The sequence below is a fragment of the Mus musculus genome, chromosome 3 (genome assembly GCF_000001635.26).
Source record: "Mus musculus strain C57BL/6J chromosome 3, GRCm38.p6 C57BL/6J".
Lineage (NCBI taxonomy): Eukaryota > Metazoa > Chordata > Mammalia > Rodentia > Muridae > Mus > Mus musculus.
In genome coordinates this window covers 59258698-59277258 of record NC_000069.6, presented here as the reverse complement: position 1 = coordinate 59277258, position 18561 = coordinate 59258698, and the positions used below count along the sequence as shown (strand labels likewise).

The 18561-nt window shown below is 41.6% G+C and overlaps 2 protein-coding genes across 20 annotated transcripts in view; one reads left to right on the top strand and one right to left on the bottom strand.

Moving 5' to 3' along the window:
* Med12l (mediator complex subunit 12-like) overlaps positions 1-18561 on the bottom strand; it is a 313028-nt gene that overhangs the window by 41188 nt on the left and 253279 nt on the right. For all 16 annotated transcript variants that reach the window (XR_003954333.1, XR_375531.4, XM_030252646.1 and 13 more), the window contains 8 exons: positions 17546-17657; positions 16426-16515; positions 15276-15385; positions 14914-15049; positions 13973-14134; positions 11975-12337; positions 9980-10136; positions 1225-1463 (listed from right to left, as the gene is read on the bottom strand). Coding sequence is in view for 14 of the 16 variants with exons in the window: in XM_030252646.1 (XP_030108506.1) it covers positions 1225-1463; positions 9980-10136; positions 11975-12337; positions 13973-14134; positions 14914-15049; positions 15276-15385; positions 16426-16515; positions 17546-17657 (1369 nt within the window). In the remaining 2 variants the exon portion in view is untranslated. The remainder of the gene's footprint in view (positions 1-1224; positions 1464-9979; positions 10137-11974; positions 12338-13972; positions 14135-14913; positions 15050-15275; positions 15386-16425; positions 16516-17545; positions 17658-18561) is intronic.
* Positions 14274-18561, top strand: part of P2ry12 (purinergic receptor P2Y, G-protein coupled 12) — a 46715-nt gene continuing 42427 nt past the window's right edge. For all 4 annotated transcript variants that reach the window (NM_001357007.1, NM_001357010.1, NM_027571.4 and 1 more), the window contains exon 1: positions 14274-14485. The gene's annotated coding sequence lies outside the window, so the exon portion shown is untranslated. The remainder of the gene's footprint in view (positions 14486-18561) is intronic.

The window sequence follows — 18561 nt, the reverse complement described above, 5'->3', positions numbered from 1 at the left end:
ACCTCATCTTCCTGTCGCCAGGTAGCAATGAAGACATACTCAGTCACACAGGCACCAGGATGCAAAGGCAGGAGTGGGGTAAGTCAAGAGCCCTAGAATCCCGGTTATTGTAAAGTTTCCTGTTTTGCTTAGAGCAGGACACCTGCAGCCGGGCTGACGCACTTAAGGTCACAGAGGTACGCACTCATTACATGGTTGTGTGGGATCTAAAGAACTAATGCATTTAAAGTGTGCATGGCTGGTTCAGCATAGTAAATGCTCTGCTGGCTTCTATTATCACAACAGCGAGACTGGAAAATACAGAAAATGTTCAGAAACTAGAAAAAGCAGCTGCAATCCTACTACAGTCTTGTCCTCAACTGTACTTGTACAGAGCTACAGGTTTCATGTGTCTATGTCAAGGTAGGCACCAGTCATCATGGCCACTGTGTTTACCATACAAACACTGTCTAGGGAGAGCAGTGAATTACAGGACATAGAAATCAGAATATCAATCAAAAAATTAAACCCAAAAGCAGGGCACACGGTGAGGCATTCTCTTATTCCCAGTACTCAGAAGGCAGAGGCAGGCAGATCTCTGAATCTGAAGCCAGCCTGGTTTGCACAGTAGGATCCAAGTCAGCCAAAGCTCTATACTGAGACCCTGTCTCAAAACACTAACAAAACAAAACAAACAAACCTAAGCAAACAAGCACAAACTACCCTCAATATTCATGCAGTAGGCACATCTCTCATGGGTAAAGTGTTTACCCATCACGTATGAGGTTCTGGGTACCATCTCCAGCATTTGACACACGTATACGAATTCCATATATGGACCACTGTTTATAATTTGCTTGTTGCCTGATACAGACCTTATTGAATGAATGCTTAAAACAATGAAGGGGAAAAACATCATGACATTAGAGGCACAAAATCAAAGAAATACATGTGAGGATATGCATATAAGGAGTGATAAAATAAATACAAAACACTGTAGTAATTATAATATAGAATGGAGGTTGGGAGAGTCACATCAAAGGAAGAGGCCGACATCTGAATGAATGAGAGTCCTTAGCACTTTGGGCTTCTTCCCAAGATCAATAATGAACTACAAAAGAGGAAGAATATTCGCAAACCTGTATAACACATGTACAGAGATATGCACATAGCAAGATTATGCACCACACCTAGCTAGAGGAGAGGACCATGTAAGGAGGATGCCAAGGCTGGTTCTGAACAAACCTGTTGGAAAGGTCGAGTCTGGGCCTGCCTGAGAAGCCGCTGCTGCTGCTGCTGCTGCTGCTGCTGCTGCTGCTGTTGCTGCTGCAGAAGCTTCATCTGTAGCAGCTGTTGCTGAGACGTGACTGCATGAAGGGAGGGTGGCTGCAGCATGGCGCCTGAGCGTCTCTGCAGCATGTTGGACAAAGCTTGCTTGGTATTGGTTGGGACAAAGGAGCCCGCAGGGTCCAATCGGGAGCCACCTAGAAAAGCAACCAAAAGGAAGTCTTTCAAATGCAGCAGGTATTCTTCCAGGACAACACAGGAATTTCACCTTTCTTACTTTATGAGCAAGACAGAAAATAAGATACTGCCCTACTAGCTCCAAGCATTGATATCCTGCTTAGAGCTGCCTAATGTCCCTAAGATAAAAGGCAATGCTGTGTGTGAATACTGCAAAACTGCTACATGGGGGCTGCACTTCAGTGGATCAAATGCAATGCCTGAAACAAAATGGGTCAGCACAAAACGCCGGTCATGTGGGTCAAAAGCCATGCACACCACTCAGGAACGTATTACTTGAAGGAAACAGTGCCTTACACTGTACTTTCCTAAGTTTCATAAGCCAGGCGTAGCATCCATCTGTATTATAAACACATCTAAAGGCTGTGTTATTTAATCCTTTACCGTGGCAAAATTAAAAGGCCTAATTTGGAAATGGAGAAAATGGGAAAGAGCCTCTAATGGGAGAAGGAAGATGAAGGAGGGTCAAATAGCACTGAGGCTGTTTGATAAAGTCTCAAAGAATCATGTTAGCTTATAATCTTTACCTAAAATTACATATAATACTTTCTTGTGTGTATGTGTACACACACATACACACACACACACACACACACACACACACATATATATATACATATATACATATATGCATACACTTGTGATATGTATATCACAGGTACCTTCTCGGTTACACACACCCAACAAACACACACACACACACACACACACACAGAGCTTAATGTTTGTTTTCAGACCCCGGGACAAGGGACTGAGGTGCTTATTTTACATGCCAAAGCAGACCTGGCCTCCAGGTTCTCCCAGCATCCTGGAGTCCCTACCTGGCATATACCCCACCACCAACAATGAATTTTCCAGCCCAAGGGCTGGGTTTCCCTTCCCCCAGAGGCTCTTCCCTGTGTAATCTAGACAGTTTGGTCTCACCTTTCTCTCCTTTTCTCTCTGCATGCATGCTCTTTCTTTCTCTCTCTTCCTCCTTTCCTCTCCTCAAGAATTCCCTGGCCTCCTTCCTTGGGGCCTGTGAATACCCCTGTCCAGGAGCTTCCCAGTAAACCTGCATTTAATATAATCTAATCTGGCTTGAACTGGCTCATTTCACCAGTGGAGAAATAACTTATCACTTACATTATGTCAGTTAGGCTGACAATGCTCCCCACAAGATCCACAGACTCTAACAAATACCCTAATTCCAGGTATGAAAATCTCCACTCAACTTGTTGGAAAAGGCATTCAAAATGACTTCAAACCAAATAAGCCATTGCAATTGGCCCTAGTTATCTCTCAAGAGATGAAGATTTAGAACATAGCACTCGGAGGACTCAACCTGAATGTAATCTTCCTGTGGTCCAACCTCCATAGCACCAGAAAGTCCTATTAACCACAATAGTGACCACCATGCCAAGATAACTGCAAAGGTACAAGAGTGGAGTTAATATGTTGGTGGTTATCAGTAGCTGTTGGTTGTAAGAACAGAGATAGCACCTGGTTCTCAAAATCAAGCCAACAATCAGTGGATCTCAGAAGAGGACATACTAGACCGGTATACATCCTTGCTACATTCTAAATCGTTTCCTTATACACACAGACGAGAGTCCTTATTAACCTTCATCAAAGACGCCTTCCATACACCAAAAAGTGACATCACAGAAAAATATCACTGAATACAATGCAAGACATTAACAGACTGGGGGAGGCCAGCCCCAGCAGATACATCTCCAATGCAACTCCTGTACCTAAGGCTCAGGGAACATCACGGAAGAGAGGAAGGATCATAAGAGGCAGAGGATGAGGAAATCTGATCTGAGATAGTATCTCCTAAAAGAGCTGCCTACACACGATCCCAACAATGACAACTTCAACAACCATGATGGGGGAGCATCTCATGGGATCCACAAGAATTAGAGGCAATAAGACAAAAAGGCCTCCTCCAGATTGGGAAAGGATCTTTACCAGTCCTAAATCAGATAGGAGACTAATATCCAATATATTCAAAGAGCTCAAGTAGGTGGACTCCAGAAAATCAAATAACCCCATTAAAAAATGGGGCTCAGAGCTAAAAAAAGAATTTTCATATAAGGAATACCGAATGGCTGAGAAGCACCTGAAAAAATGTTCAACATCCTTAATCATCAGGGATATGCAAATCAAAACAACCCTGAGATTCCACCCCACACCAGTCAGAATGGCTAAGATCAAAAATTCAGGTGACAGCAGATGCTGGCAAGGATGTGGAGAAAGAGGAACACTCCTCCATTGTTGGTGTGATTGCAAGCTTGTACAACCACTCTAGAAATCAGTCTGGCGGTTCCTCAGAAAATTGGACATAGTACTACCGGAGGATCCCACAATACCTCTCCTGGGCATATATCCAGAAGATGCCCCAACTGGTAAGAAGGACACATGCTCCACTATGTTCATAGCAGCCTTATTTATAATAGCCAGAAGCTGGAAAGAACCCAGATGCCCCTCAACAGAGGAATGGATACAGAAAATGTGGTACATCTACACAATGGAGTACTACTCAGCTATTAAAAAGAATGAATTTATGAAATTCCTAGCCAAATGGATGGACCTGAGTGAGGTAACCCAATCACAAAAGAACTCACATGATATATACTCACTGATAAGTGGATATTAGCCCAGAAACTTAGAATACCCAAGATACAAGATACAATTTGCAAAACACATGGAACTCAAGAAGAATGAAGACCAAAGTGTGGACACTTTGCCCCTTCTTAGAATTGGGAACAAAACACCCATGAAAGGAGTTACAGAGAGAAAGTTTGGAGCTGAGATGAAAGGATGGACCATCTAGAGACTGCCATACCCAGGGATCCATCCCATAATCAGCCTCCAAATGCTGACACCGTTGCATACACTAGCAAGATTTTGCTGAAAGAACCCTGATATAGCTGTCTCTTGTGAGACTATGCTGGGGCCTAGCAAACACAGAAGTGGATGCTCACAGTCAGCTATTGGTTGGATCACAGGGCCCCCAATGGAGGAGCTAGAGAAAGTACCCAAGGAGCTAAAGGGGTCTGCAACCCTATAGGTGGAACAACATGAACTAACCAGTATCCCTGGAGCTCCTGTCTCTAGCTGCATTTGTATAAGAAGATGGCCTAGTTGGCCATCATTGGGAAGAGAGGCCCCCTGGTCTTGCAAACTTTATATGCCCCAGTAAGGGGGAACGCCAGGGCCAAGAAGTGGGAGTGGGTGGGTAGGGGAGTGGTGGGGCAAGGGTCTGGGGGACTTTTGGGATAGCATTTGAAATATAAATGAAGAAAATACCTAATTAAAAAAATAAATTAGGAAAAAAAAAAGAATTAGAGGCAAGGCAGGGCTGTGAGAGGGAGGGGAGGGAGAAGGACTCATTCTCAGGATTGAGACGCCTAACTAGTTATCTGTTATAAAATGGTCAGCCCTGAAATCATGTACACACGAACAATGAAGATGGACTCAGCAATGCTGCGCTTATATCTGTGCTGTGGAACAATAATAATCAAAGAACAAAGAAAAGGGCCATCAGTTGAGAAGTGGAGGTGACATGGGATAGAAGGTAATAAGAGGGAGGGAACATGGGAGAGACCAAGTGAGGAGAGACAAGGGTTGGAACAAGGAAAGGTAAGGGAAAGTCATGTAATTTTACTTTAAAATATATTAAAAATAAAGAAAATGTCTATTTTGTAAAACAAAAATGAAAACACTTTGGAAATTTGAAATGTTCGAAAACTTCAAAATCTACAAACATGGCTTTGATCATGGTTACTCAAGAGACTTAAAAAAAAAATCCTAAAGATTCTGCATCTACAATTTGTTAAGGCCTTTATGAATTAGAAAAACGTATTTGTATAATTGGAGGCTTTATAGTAAATGACAATCCTTCCCTCAGAGATTGTCTCTATTCCTTGATACATACTAAGGAGAAAAACTCTACGCACATATCTCTCAAAAGATGTTTCCTTCCTTCCTTCCTTCCTTCCTTCCTTCCTTCCTATCTTCCCACCTTCCTTCCTTCTTACTCTAAAGCAATATGTATGACAGAGAAGTATTTTATAGCTGCTTGCCTGGGAGGCATCTTTCAAACTCATCACCACAGTTAACAATATGAGCATCAGTCATTCACAGGCATAGGAAGAGCATTTGAAAATGATAGTAACTGAGTAACTATGTCGAGGTAACTTGACTGCAGCAGATATGAAATGCTACTACCAATCCACAGTACTAAGCTAAGGACAGTGCATTCCTTAAGGAAACCTGGAAACCAGACTGCACCCTACTTACTTTTCTTAAAGTCTTCTATAACCTTGCACTTGAGCCAACCAAAAAACCAAATTGTTACAAATCTGTCTAAAACATTCCGTGCATTTCTACTAGGTGACCTTTACCGTCTACAGAGTGGTACTTTAAACTTAGTACTTAATATTCACTATTTTCTTTTTTGTTTGTTTGTTTGTTTGTTTCAAGACAGAGTTTCTCTCTATAGCCCTGGCACTCACTTTGTAGACCAAGCTGGCCTCGAACTCAGAAATCTGTCTGCCTCTGCCTCCCAAGTGCTGGGATTAAAGGCGTGCACCACCACCACCCGGCTTCTTAAATCATTCATATTTATGTACACAGAGAACAAGCGTAGGTGTCCAAAGAAGATGGTTAGCAAGGAGCTCCAACTGGAGCGAAGTAATAATGACTACTGGGCAAAGAGCTGCTCAATCGGATGCCTTGCTTGCCACCTGGATGCTGCCCAAGTTGGGGACAGAGCTGGCTGACTGCTCTACTCAACGTCACCAAGACAGGTCAGTTTTCCCAGGCTTGTCCTCCATAGGAAAATCTCTCAAATATTCTGGGTCTGGTAGCTGAAGACTTGATGTTGTCCTGTGTGATAGTCAAAAATTGGTGACCTTTGACCCCAAGCAAGTCATAGAGATCACCATGGACAAGTTCAGGCTGTCAGTCCAGTTAGTCTCTGCCATTTTAACCAATACAGAGGCCACTTAGATTATATTCGTGCTCAAATTTATCCTTCTCAGACCTGTGATGGTGTTGATGGCTAGCCTGAGCTTCATCAGTTTAGCAGCAGTAAGCCTACTTTTTAGTGAGTTCCACCCCCCTGCAAGTCTGCAGCTGGCTGGCTGGTCAATCTGTTTCAGATGTAAAAAAATCAGGTCTTGCTTTACCAGAGCAACTAGGTCTCCTGCTGAGAAAGGCAGACACATGACAGTTTTACCTCTCTTACAGGCTACACAGTAAAAAAGAGACTCCCACAACAAACTTCAGTGTAAAAACAAACTCCAGATATCATACTACTATCTCTAACTAAAAATCTACTCTTTACGATTTTCCCTTATTTAAATGAACTTGCTTTTCAATGACTGCTCTCAGTAATCAACCCCCTGGGTCGCATGGTAAATGATTGAATAAAGTTTATGTAAATTGTAAGGGTCCAGGGAAGTAATTTGAGATAGGTAAATACAAGCTGTGTGGGTCTAGGAAGTGATTTCAGAAACATGGGTGAAAGATGTGAATGTCTAAGGAAATGATCTGAGGTATGTAAATCTAAGTTGTGAAAGTCTAAGGACCTGATTTAAGATATATAAATGCAGGCTGAGGAGGTCTGAGGAAGCGATTTAAGGCATGTGAAACACAAGACTTAAAGATGTTATCTGATGTTAAGACTTCAAAAGTTCTGAGTTTAACATAACTGATCAGAGGAATTCTGATAAACTATTAATCTAGCCTTGGTACAGCACTGGCTACTGTTATCATAGTCAAGGGCTCAAAATTTAAGGTTCCTTTGTTTTCTAAATAGAAACCAAAAACTATCTCCTACTGTGCTGAAAACTTTTGTCATTATCTATCTATCTATCTATCTATCTATCTATCTATCTATCTATCTATCTATGATATGAGTGTTCATGCTTGTACTGGCTAGTTTTGTGTCAACTTGACACAGCTGGAGTTATCACAGAGAAAGGAGCTTCAGTTGAGGAAATGCCTTCATGAGATCTAGCTGTGGGGCATTTTCTCAATTAGTGATCAAGGGGGAAAGGCCCCTTGTGGGTGGGACCATCTCTGGGCTGGTAGTCTTGTTTCTATAAGAGAGCAGGCTGAGCAAGCCAGGAGAAGCAAGCCAGTAAGGAACATCCCTCCATGGCCTCTGCATCAGCTCCTGCTTCCTGACCTGTTTGAGTTCCAGTCCTGACTTCCTTTGGTGATGAGCAGCAGTATGGACGTGTAAGCTGAATAAACCCTTTCCTCCCCAACTTGCTTCTTGGTCATGATGTTTGTGCAGGAATAGAATCCCTGACTAAGACAATGCTTTTAACCCAAAACCATCCCTCTAGGTACACAAGCTCTTGCTATGGCTCAAAAGCATGAGTCTACTGCAGCTGTTTATAGATACTTGTTAGCTGCTGCTTTTTCTACAAAGAGGATTTCAGTACAGATCACAAACAGTGATAATACTAACATATTTTAAACTTTCATCTCTTTTTGCAACTTTTCAATAATTTTATGTGAGCTTCAGGGATTCCTGACTGGGTTCCACCTGTAACAGGTCAAAATGAACTCTAGATAAGAACTCCTGTCAGTCAACAGCTTAAGATTTTTGCCTGCTACCTATCCCTGAGGGTGGGCTCTTTCCTTCCCCAGGAGGGTCTTCAGACTTCTTCTGACCACTACCCTGACTATAGGTCCAGGACCATGGGTCTGGAAGTTTCAAGTGTATAAGCAACATAAATATTTTCCCCCTACGTTCTTAACTTTATCTCCTATCCATAGTCTATATCTGTCTAAGAAGATTTCCACTTAGCAGACACTACCCAGCAACCAACTGAGGCCTGTAAACTCCTCCAAAATGAGCAGTATCCCACCAACCCAGGAGGTCTTGCAGAATTAGTAAGCCCCAGACTTGCTGATAGCTGATATAAACCAATCTAACCATTGCAATTGCTCTCTGTCTCTTCAGGCTGTGTCAGTGAAGAAGATGCTCCTGGCAAATGCCTCCCACCATTACGTGAATCTTTTTCCTCCTCAGTCTTTTGACCAGTATTCCATGTTAGACTTCAAACCCGGGACCCTTAACCCTAACCCTCTTAATATACTGGCAAATCTTCTGACCTGCTCTCAGGGACCCAGTACTTGTTTAAGTTGTTACCTGCTGCTTCCAGGTGTGTGCTTGTGGATAAAAGGACTCACCGGCTGTCATTTTATACAGCCTCAAAAGTCCTGAACTCAGGTGATCTTCCTGCCTCAGCTTCCTGAATACCTACAGGCATGCATCACCAATATTTATTTTTAAGACTGGGTCACTGTTCTAACTTGTAAGGACATCATTGTGAAGACAAGAGCAAAAGTACCCATCTTCATAGAGTTTACAGTCTGGAGTGTGAAGACAAGTGACCAAGGAAGCCATTCAAGCTACTGATGCTATACAACAGAAAGAAGGGGAGAGAAACACAGACCAGCAGGAGGGTAAATCTTACAACTTTGAACAGACTGGTGGGCTATCTTGGACATCAATGTGAAAGTAGTATCAGAATAGAGCCTTTGGAGGCAGGTGATGAATTCTGTAGATGGGAGAACCTGTCTGCTTATAAAGCATCAAGGACCTAGGAGATGGTAAGCTCATGTCCTGAACCTGCCTACTGTGTGAGCCATGGCATAAAGTCTATAAACATATTTTCCATTACATGTAAAAGCACATGTATGTATATATAGGTAAAAGTTATGAACATAGTTATATGTGCACATATCTGCAGGTGCATAAAATTAAACTTTTTTCATCCTTTAAAAAATTTTCCCATTAAACTAATTTCTAATTAGCAAATATTTCTATCTAGGAAAATATTCATTTGCATTACAAGATATACTTGGGGCTTGAACCAAACACGACTATAATCAGGAATAATTACTATGGATGTGGTAGTTTTGTGTGTTAGTATGTGACTCTCCTTGCCAAACCAAACTTCTGAGCTGCTCTATGATTCCATTTTAAAGTTTACAATGTAAGAAAGGGAAGCTACAATACTGTCTGATCTTTTAAAACACACATGGGAATTACAGCCAATAAAAACATACACACGTTTTATAAACATGAGACTTATCAACTTTATGTCTAGTAGCTCAGACTTTAGGCAGCTCAATCTCCTTCTGACAAATTCTACAATCCATGCCTGTAATCAGCTACTTATGAACATTCCTTAAGGAGACAAGCTCTTGCTATGTTGCCAACGCTCAGTGATTTTCCTGTCCTATTCTCCTCTACTGTAGTAGCTGAGACAACAGAAGCACGCCACTGGGTCTAGCTGCAGCCTCATCTAATCTCGGAGAAGAAAAACAAATTGTTAGGGTTGTGGGTTATGAAAATGTGAATCGAGTACCAGAAACCCCCATCCTGTAGAGGATAAAGGTTATAAGCAAGGAGAACCTCACGTCGCTGCTCAGAATGGTCTCTCGGTGTTACCTGTCTCATACCCACCTGGATTCAGAGACGGATTCTGGAGGAAAAAGCTAGGCTGCTGAGGCTGGCTCACCAGGTTGTAACCCCACAGTGCAGGTTGCGGATGATGCGTCATTTGGGAGGACATGGGGGAGTAATTGGGAGGCACTCGGTATAAGTTGGTCTGTTGATACTCCTTCAACAGAAACGTTAAGAAACAAATTAACTTGAATATGCCACACATGATTAATCAATATAAGTTCTTCTTATTCAGTTACGTGAGATGATCCTGTCCCAGAACTCAAGGCTATTTTTGTATGAAAGGGGAGAGAATATAAATGGTGACCCATTTCCTTAAAAATGCTCATTCAAATTAATTTTTTTCTTTGATTTAAAAAGTACTTAGCTCAATAATATTCACTTAACACATATAAGGCCCTAACTTCAATCTATGTTACCATCTTTCCACCAAAATCACCAAAAAAAGAAAGAAAAAAGTATGTTCCTTACAGCAGACATTGATGATGATGATGATAATAATATCGAAGTGAATTATCTAATACTAACACTGAACAATGCCTATAACTGAAAGAAGACAACGGCTGCAGTCTCCTGCTGGCCTCATCTTGGAAGGCCTTACCATGGGTTAGGATAAGAACTGAGTAAGAAAACCCCATAGTGCTATCATATCAAGGCCTCAATCGTATCTTACCCACAATTTTCAAAGCAGCACTTAAAATAGCCATTCCCCAAGTGCCTTCTTCTCCTCATAGCACAGACCCAAAGATCATACCAGAAAGTCTCAACTCCCTCATCACCCATCCTTTCTCTAGCTTGGCCCTAGAGGATGAAGGACAATGAAATTCCCAGTATCCTTTGATTTTACAAAAAGATGTAATCTGACCAGGAAGAGGTAACTTCAGGAGGAGGACTGTAAATATATTTAGGTAAGGCTTTTGCATGTGAAAAGTCACCCTCAGCCATGTGGCTTGGAGAGCCAGGGAGTCCCAGGTTTGAGAGAAGGCACTAGTACTGAAGTGGCCTCTGAAAGTGACAGCAGCCATCTCTAAAAGTATTAATCACCAAGCTATCCTCCAAGAATAAGCACAATTCAGTGTTGGCACAGGTAAATGTAAGGACAACTGCTCGTGAACTCTGCGGAGTGCCTCCTCTCTGCCAATCAAGAACATCCTTGCATTCTACAGAAAATGTTCTGAAACTTTCTCTAAAGGAAACCCAAATAATTTCAAATAAGAAAGCTATCTTAAATAATGCATCTCATATACAATAAAATAATTTCTGAATTATCTAGTAGATATCAAGTATTTAAAAAGTGAGAGGAAGAGTGAGAGATGATTTTACACTAGGTTTATTTTATCTCTTTATAAAATCTGAAAATAGGTTAAAGAATAACAGGGGGGGTATTTGATACAATGGCAAAGAACGAAATCTTAGGATCACTCCTTTTGGGTAAATCAGATAGAAATTCATTCAGAGAAAAGTAGAAGGAACTCTAAAATGTTAATTCACTGCAAACACCAATTGTTCAAAATAAAATATTTAGGCATACTTATTAATAAAGGTGCTTAAGAAAGTAGAATCATATTCTTCTTTAAAAGTTTCAAACCCGGGGAAATTATGAAGCTTATTAACTCAATAATATTACTCATTACTGAAGTTTGAAGTTAAAAGCATAGAGTGAACCAGGTGTGGCAGAAGCTGGCAGATCTCTGAGTTGGGGCCAGGCTGGTTTACAAAGCAGTTCCAGGGCAACTGGGGTTATGTAGAAACAAATCCCACATCTCCTCCAAAAACCCCTACCCCCACCCCCCAAAAAAGTGGTCAGTGGGAAATGAAAAGCTTTCTACCTGTCACCTATGAGAATTCATTCGTTAGTACAGACACTTGTTAGGAAACTCTACGTAAGAAAGCTGCTAGCATTCTTTGTAATGTTTCTAGGTGTAGAGTTCGGCCGTAGGTAAATCCCACACTAGGTGCCCATGACCCCGTCTTTTCCTTACACCCCCCACTCACATCGATGCGTGAGCTCGATTTTGTCTTACGCTTCCTTCCCTTTGTCTTCTTCTCTTCATCAGCTGTAGCTTTTCCTTGATCTGACAGCTCAGCTGATTTCCTTTCTGGTTCCTGAGAAACTGGAGACGTGAGTTCTTCCTCTTCCTCCTCAGGAGGTAGGGGCAGCGGCTCGAGGTAGTAGCTTCGGGGCTTGGGCATGGTGTGCGTGTGGTACAGAAGGAAGTGCTGCTGCTCCTCATACTTGATCACCTTCCGGTCCACACGGACAGTGCCGAACCAGGCCCAGGACAGCGGGGCTGGGTTCTTCTGACCCTCAAACAGGTCCCATGGGGACACTTTCTGCTTCGTAGAGACCTGGAGACCCTGTGGGAAAAGAATGTTCTGTGACAACACAACCTGGCCTGTCCCCAACCCACAGGGCAAGCTTGAAAGCGTGCGGTTGGAAGGTTGGAACGAGCTAAGGGAACTCAGTAGACAGGAATGTTCATCTAAGCAGTGTGAACTGGGGTTCAGGACTTTGCAAGTTCAGTTCTCCAGTGCTCTGTACCACCTGACACTCCTTAAGGCATCTAAAAGTGAGCTAAAATATTTTAGTATAAAATGACATTCTCATTCAAGTATGTTGTAGAAAATATAATCTCTCAAGTATCCTGTAAAGTTGCTGTTAGAACCATCTCAGGAATCCATTATTTTTAGTATTATACAAGATTTAAAAGTCAATATATAGTCTGCCTCTGATGTATGAACTCAATTTAGTATATATTTCATGTACATGTATGTGGCTTTCTCTGAATAAAATTTTTTGGGAGAAAATTAATTACAGAAACAGGTACAACACAAATTAAGTCTTTCAATTCCAAGGTATCTTTACTGAATCCAGGTAAGGAATTCAATTTTGTTTCTGAAAAATAGCATGCTTTTATTTGTAATACTAATGGGTAACATTTCTTAGTAATTTTGCAAGTATACCTATTTAAAGACATTTCTCCTCAAAACGGCCAAGGTACCCCGCCCCCCATGTGAGCATATCTGTTTTTGTCTGTCTTCCTCTTTAAGTGTGACTTCTTCTGACACTACCAGTAATGTCACCACCCACTGCTGTCTGCCATGTGATGAAATCGTTCTCCTGAGTAGAACTCACATCTAAATGGCTCCTGGATGCCTTCTGAAAGAAGCCCAAGTCACCCTTATTGTGACTTCTGGTTTTCCCCTCCCATGGCCACACTGCTATGGCATTTGAGTTAACTCTGAATTCTGGTGGCATGGTTTTTCCTCTTAACAGTCACCTTTCTTGCCTTTCCTTAAACTTTCCCCACCTGTCCTATACTTTTCTGTATACTTAGTCCGTCAGGATGGTCTGTGTGTCCACTATTGTAGGACCCCTGTTCTGACTACCTCTGCCTGTGTGACTTAAACCGTTCCCCGTTGGTGCCATCATGACCTGACCTGCACGTCCCGTTGCATGTAAAAGTGCATCTACTTCCCCCTAAGGGCAGGGATTCCCTCCACCATCTCCATTGCTGCAGTGCCAATGGCTACTCAGGCTGGCCTTTCTGTTATTTTAAAGAACCTTCCAAAGCGTTGTATAGAAAGCAAATGCCCATCTAATACTGCTTCTTAGAGACTACGTAGTGTTGTAACACAAGTTTTACTAAATACTGCTTACTCAGCAAATGAAAATTCTTATCAGCACACATTTTCTTATATAAACATAGCTTGTTTCCTATCCTGATGTAAAATAATAATTTTATTTTACTTTTATTTCTTATGCTAAGCTGTTACTTAAGTTTTTGGTAGATTCTAGAAATGCCCTGAAGTCCAGATAAGCATTTTAATTGGGAGATCTTTGAAGATAATGGCTTTTTTCTTTTTCTTTTTGCAATGCCAATAGCTATTGTGCTTTGATGACAAAAATTATACCACTGAAAATTAAGAAAAGTCACTTGGCTTCTATAACTAGATATATTTATATATGTGGGAAAAAACATTTACTCTTGCCTGTTTTTTATCAATAGAGTCAAATCCAGCAATTTTGTTTCCCTTTGTATCGATCAAAGAACCCATGGGTTCACACGTGATGACATCGCAGGTCTGCTTTGGCAAAGGCAGCAACTGTCGAACTTTGTCAATGCTTTCTGACCTCTTGTCTCCTAGTTCTTTCTAGAAGAAAGAGGGGGGAAAAATGTAAAAGCAAGAGAGAAGTGAGGCAAAAATTCTGACTTTACAATGAAGCAAAAGCTAACAAGAAGGAAGTTCCCCAGTGACACATTTCCTTTTTTTTAGGGCTAGTATGTCTTTAGTCCTTAGCGCAGTCTATGGAACAGCTGCAAATTGGACTGGTGAAATGTTTCATTTCTTCTATTCAAGTAGAAAATCAGGGTGCACACAAAGGCAGTCTTGTTCTCCATGACAAATCAGAGTGCTGAAATGACAAAACGCCAGTGTCATTTGCTGTCACACAGCAGGAGCTGCCGCACGGACACTTTCCCGTATCCAGGGTCACAGTGCAAGGTAACCATCAGCTTTTTTACTGTAACGTCTTCAGATTATGTATTTGCAATGTCTATTTGCCGTTCATGTCCAGGACTGTTAGTGGATTTACAAATTCAATGCAGAGCTCATTTTTTTTTTTCCCACTTGCATGTGTAAATCCAAGCATGGGTTCAAAGGAAATCTGACACTGGAGTTTTGGTTAGATATCTGATAATGCATTTTTAAAATCCTTAAAAATTAAAACACATTTTATTTGAGCACACCTTTTCAGAGAAAAAAATCGTTCAAATATCATGCTTGTAATTTTGAAGGACTGACAGAGTAGGTAAGATAACAAATAACCACAATCTGCTGAATCAGCTACACATGTAGATTAATGAGGAGGAAATTAAGACAATAATCCATAAACAACATGATTTCAGAGTAGAGGCTGATCACAAGCTTACTTTCAGTTTCTTTACTAAGTTCATGTATGCACGTTTGTTCTCTTCTGATCCCCCGGGGGAAGCACTTGATAGGTCAGAAGCCAGGGTTCCATTGATTAAAACACCCAGCATGTCAAGAACCGTTGTGAATAATTCACTGAGAAGAAAGAAAACCCCATTTTATTCTCACAAACAAAACCCGGACACACAGAATTGCCTAAGCATTTCTACTGAAAGTGCTAAGTTTTTAATGACAGCTAAATCAGTAAGTGGCAGAATTTCCTGTCAGTAGACAAAAGCTTGTACCATGCATGCATGCAGGGGAAAAAAAAAGGTATAAAATGATAAAAAACAAAATAAAACAAAACAAAAACCCAACATACTTGTTAGTGTGCATGTCAACAGTTCCCGAAGTAATTATCTGGAGGAGTAGGAGGGCCCAGTCGGTGGTCCCCTGCGTGCTCCGCTGTACCGTGTCAAACATTCCTCCTACCTAGCATACAAAATATGATAAAGATTTTGTATTGCTACCCCTATTACCATATGTGCCCAAATGTTGATTTGTTAAACCAGAAGTGATGTTAAGAACTGGTTCTTGCTAGCCACACTATGGATTATCCTACAACTGTCTCTTCTAGCTATGTGGTTATCACTGTTTATGGTTCTTTCCACAGAGGCTAGGCATTCAAAACTTAACAGAAAGTGTAACACTTGAATGTGGGCAGTCACAAAATTACCTTTCTCTTCTCATCAGTCTCTCATGGTACTTAGTTTTAGACATAACTGCAGTTAAACCTGAATAGCATCAAAACTCTGTCTCATCACCTGCAATTGTGTGATATTCGATTATTATTGCATCTGAGCCTGCCACTATAATATCCCTGGAGATGCCCTTTAACGTGGAAGGAATGAGGAGGAGAAGGTATTGCCACAGGTCTGCCAGCTCCTGGGAGGAGGTCAGAGTGCTGAAGGTGAGGTGAACAACTGCCCAGGGAGGTCAGATTGCCAAAAGCCAGAAAAGCAATTGCCCAGGGCACGTTCAGGATTTGTCAAGAGGAAATTTAAGGGAATACAAAACATGCTGAAACTTTCAGATTTCTGTAAAATATTCTTGTGAGATTTGTCTTTTTTTTTTCTGATCAATTTAACAGAATGTCTCTGAGAAAAATTGAGAGTTGACAGATTTCTGTGGTTGTAAAATAGAACACAGTGAAAGCCAACACTCCTATTAAAGGTTTGTCGGACCTCCCCTTAGCACTGCACAGGAGGAGGAGGAGAGATCTGCCAGATGGAGCCTCTACTCCCTGGTGGAAAACACAAATAGGTGCTTACAACTCTACTGTCTAGAATTCAACCCAGACAGGAAGGACGGCAGCTAAGGAAACAGAAGGTTTAAGAGAAAAGGAAGTAGGTACAGAGTGAGAAAGAGGAAGGCTTCCCTCTGTCATGCAGATTCTGTCCACAGATGTTGAAAGCTGGTATTACTTTCACACAGAGAGAGGTGTGACAGAAATGGGTCTGCCACATCCTTACCAGATTCAGGCGGAGCTGTAGGGCCTCATGCATCATCTGGCGGGCTTTCGTATCATCTTGGTATCTTTCTTCCCTCCAGTTACTTAAAATCTAAGATTGGGAAAAAACAAAGAGTAACAACAGAAATCCCTTTGTTCTTTGCTATGACGACTTTTACAGGTTTAAAATGAAGCTCTACAGTAACAGCTAACACTTCTTAGCTTAAACATTAACAAAGTTATTTTTTTTTTTTACTCTTCCTCTTCTTCCAGACAGACAAAATCCCAGTTATTTTATAATTTCCTGGGTAGCTGGGAGAAGAAAGTCTTACACACACACACACACACACACACACACACACACACGGAAAAAGGCCACACAGAAATGCCTATGGCAAGGACAAAGGGAGGCAAGGTGAACTGAGACTCGCAGAAAGGCAGAGCAGGTCTGCTTAACATCTGACATGGATCCTTCCAGGCAACAAAAGAAGGAAGTGCTCAGGCACCTAAACCAGGACACTGGCCCAGCCCAGAGCGGCTTGAAGGAAAGGATAAACCCACTGGAAGAGACAGCAAATGCCCAATCAGGAGTGGCTCTATCAGTTCAGCCCTGGCATTTGTAGTCTAGGTATGAAGAGAACCCTGAGTGCTTTGTATTTAAATGGCTCCCTCTGGAAGCTAGACAGAGAAAAGACCTGTCCAAAGTGTGGGTGTGGTGACAAAGGAAACCGAGTAAGCCTGGTGCCATTGTGCATGTTATCAGCTCTCATTTAATGCCACCGGGCAGGGTTCACCTGGCTTTGTGTCAGGATAATCCAACTCACAAAACCAATCTGACATCTTTCCTTGATTCCTTGCTTCTCGGTAGGCGCAACAGAGATCGGTAAGCTAGCTGCTAAGCAGTGTGCAACAACTTACTTTTATAGTCTTTACATATCTCTCAATGCATAATTAGCATCAGCTTTGCTGGCCTTCTGGTGACCATGATGCTAGGCAGAATGGGACATGGACTGTGTTTCTTAGCATCTCAGCGGCAGAACATTAATCTAATGTCACATTAGGACACTATCATGAAATCACAAAAGGGAAATAATGAATACCATCAGAAAGATACTGGCCGAGTTTAGTACTCCACGCTTTACCTGATTGACTTGATTCTGCAGAGATGTTAGAAGGCCTTCCCGTTGCTCATCTTGCCCCTTAAGGCAGGTAAGGACCAATGAGAGGAAAGGCTGCTGGCTCAAAAGAGACATACTGCAAAGGAAGTATTAACAGAGCTAGTCAGAAAAAATGGCTTGCCCCTGCTGCAACAGCTGCTCTTTCTAGTAGACTCACTCACTGCTCTTGTTTATTTACGACTACATGAAGGACAGGGTGGGAAACCACCAGAGAACATTTGGGAAGGTGACACCTTCCTGTACTGGCAAGATTAAAAACCACTGGTAAAGCTTTTAAATGACAATTCTCTATTGCTCTGGAAGGAAATCCCAAAGCAACAGAAACGTGCAGGGTATGTGATGAGCTTGCTTTCTGTTACTAGGGGGAAGTTTTTAAATATACAGGACAAAGAATATAAATGTATGCAGAGAAAAACAAAACAAAGAACAAACAAAAAATACCGGAGAGATTGCTCAGAGAAAACTCTTCCTTAGGAAGCGGCTCTCTGTGGACCTTGACTATTTCCGAGGCCTGTGTTTCTTGGTTGTATATTTCTCAAAGGCCAACAGCAGAGTGTTGGTAAAGTTAGGGGGGAGCACAACAAGGTCTGAGGCCTCCAAAAAGCAAGATACTTGCTAGGAACACCGTGTGCCAGGCCCCGACACTGCCCATGGCCTCCGCTAGAAAGGGGGCAAAATTCTATTTACAATGTTCACGTTAACAAGATATCTCCCATTAGAGAACATTGGTCAAACTGATTGATATAGTGAAAAGAAAATTTTCCTAAAGAACAGGTCTATGCCAGAATGTCTGAATCAGGAGCCCTGTAGGTAGCCAATAAAGAACACTCAGTTGTGGTAGTATTATTAGCTCTATCTTTAAGTTTATAGAATGAAGAAATTATGACCTTTCTCTTTAAAACTTCTTGGGTTTCAAATGTATAGTATGAATATTCATCCTCAATACGAGATGATCTGTTTTTCAAAAACAATGATGTGAA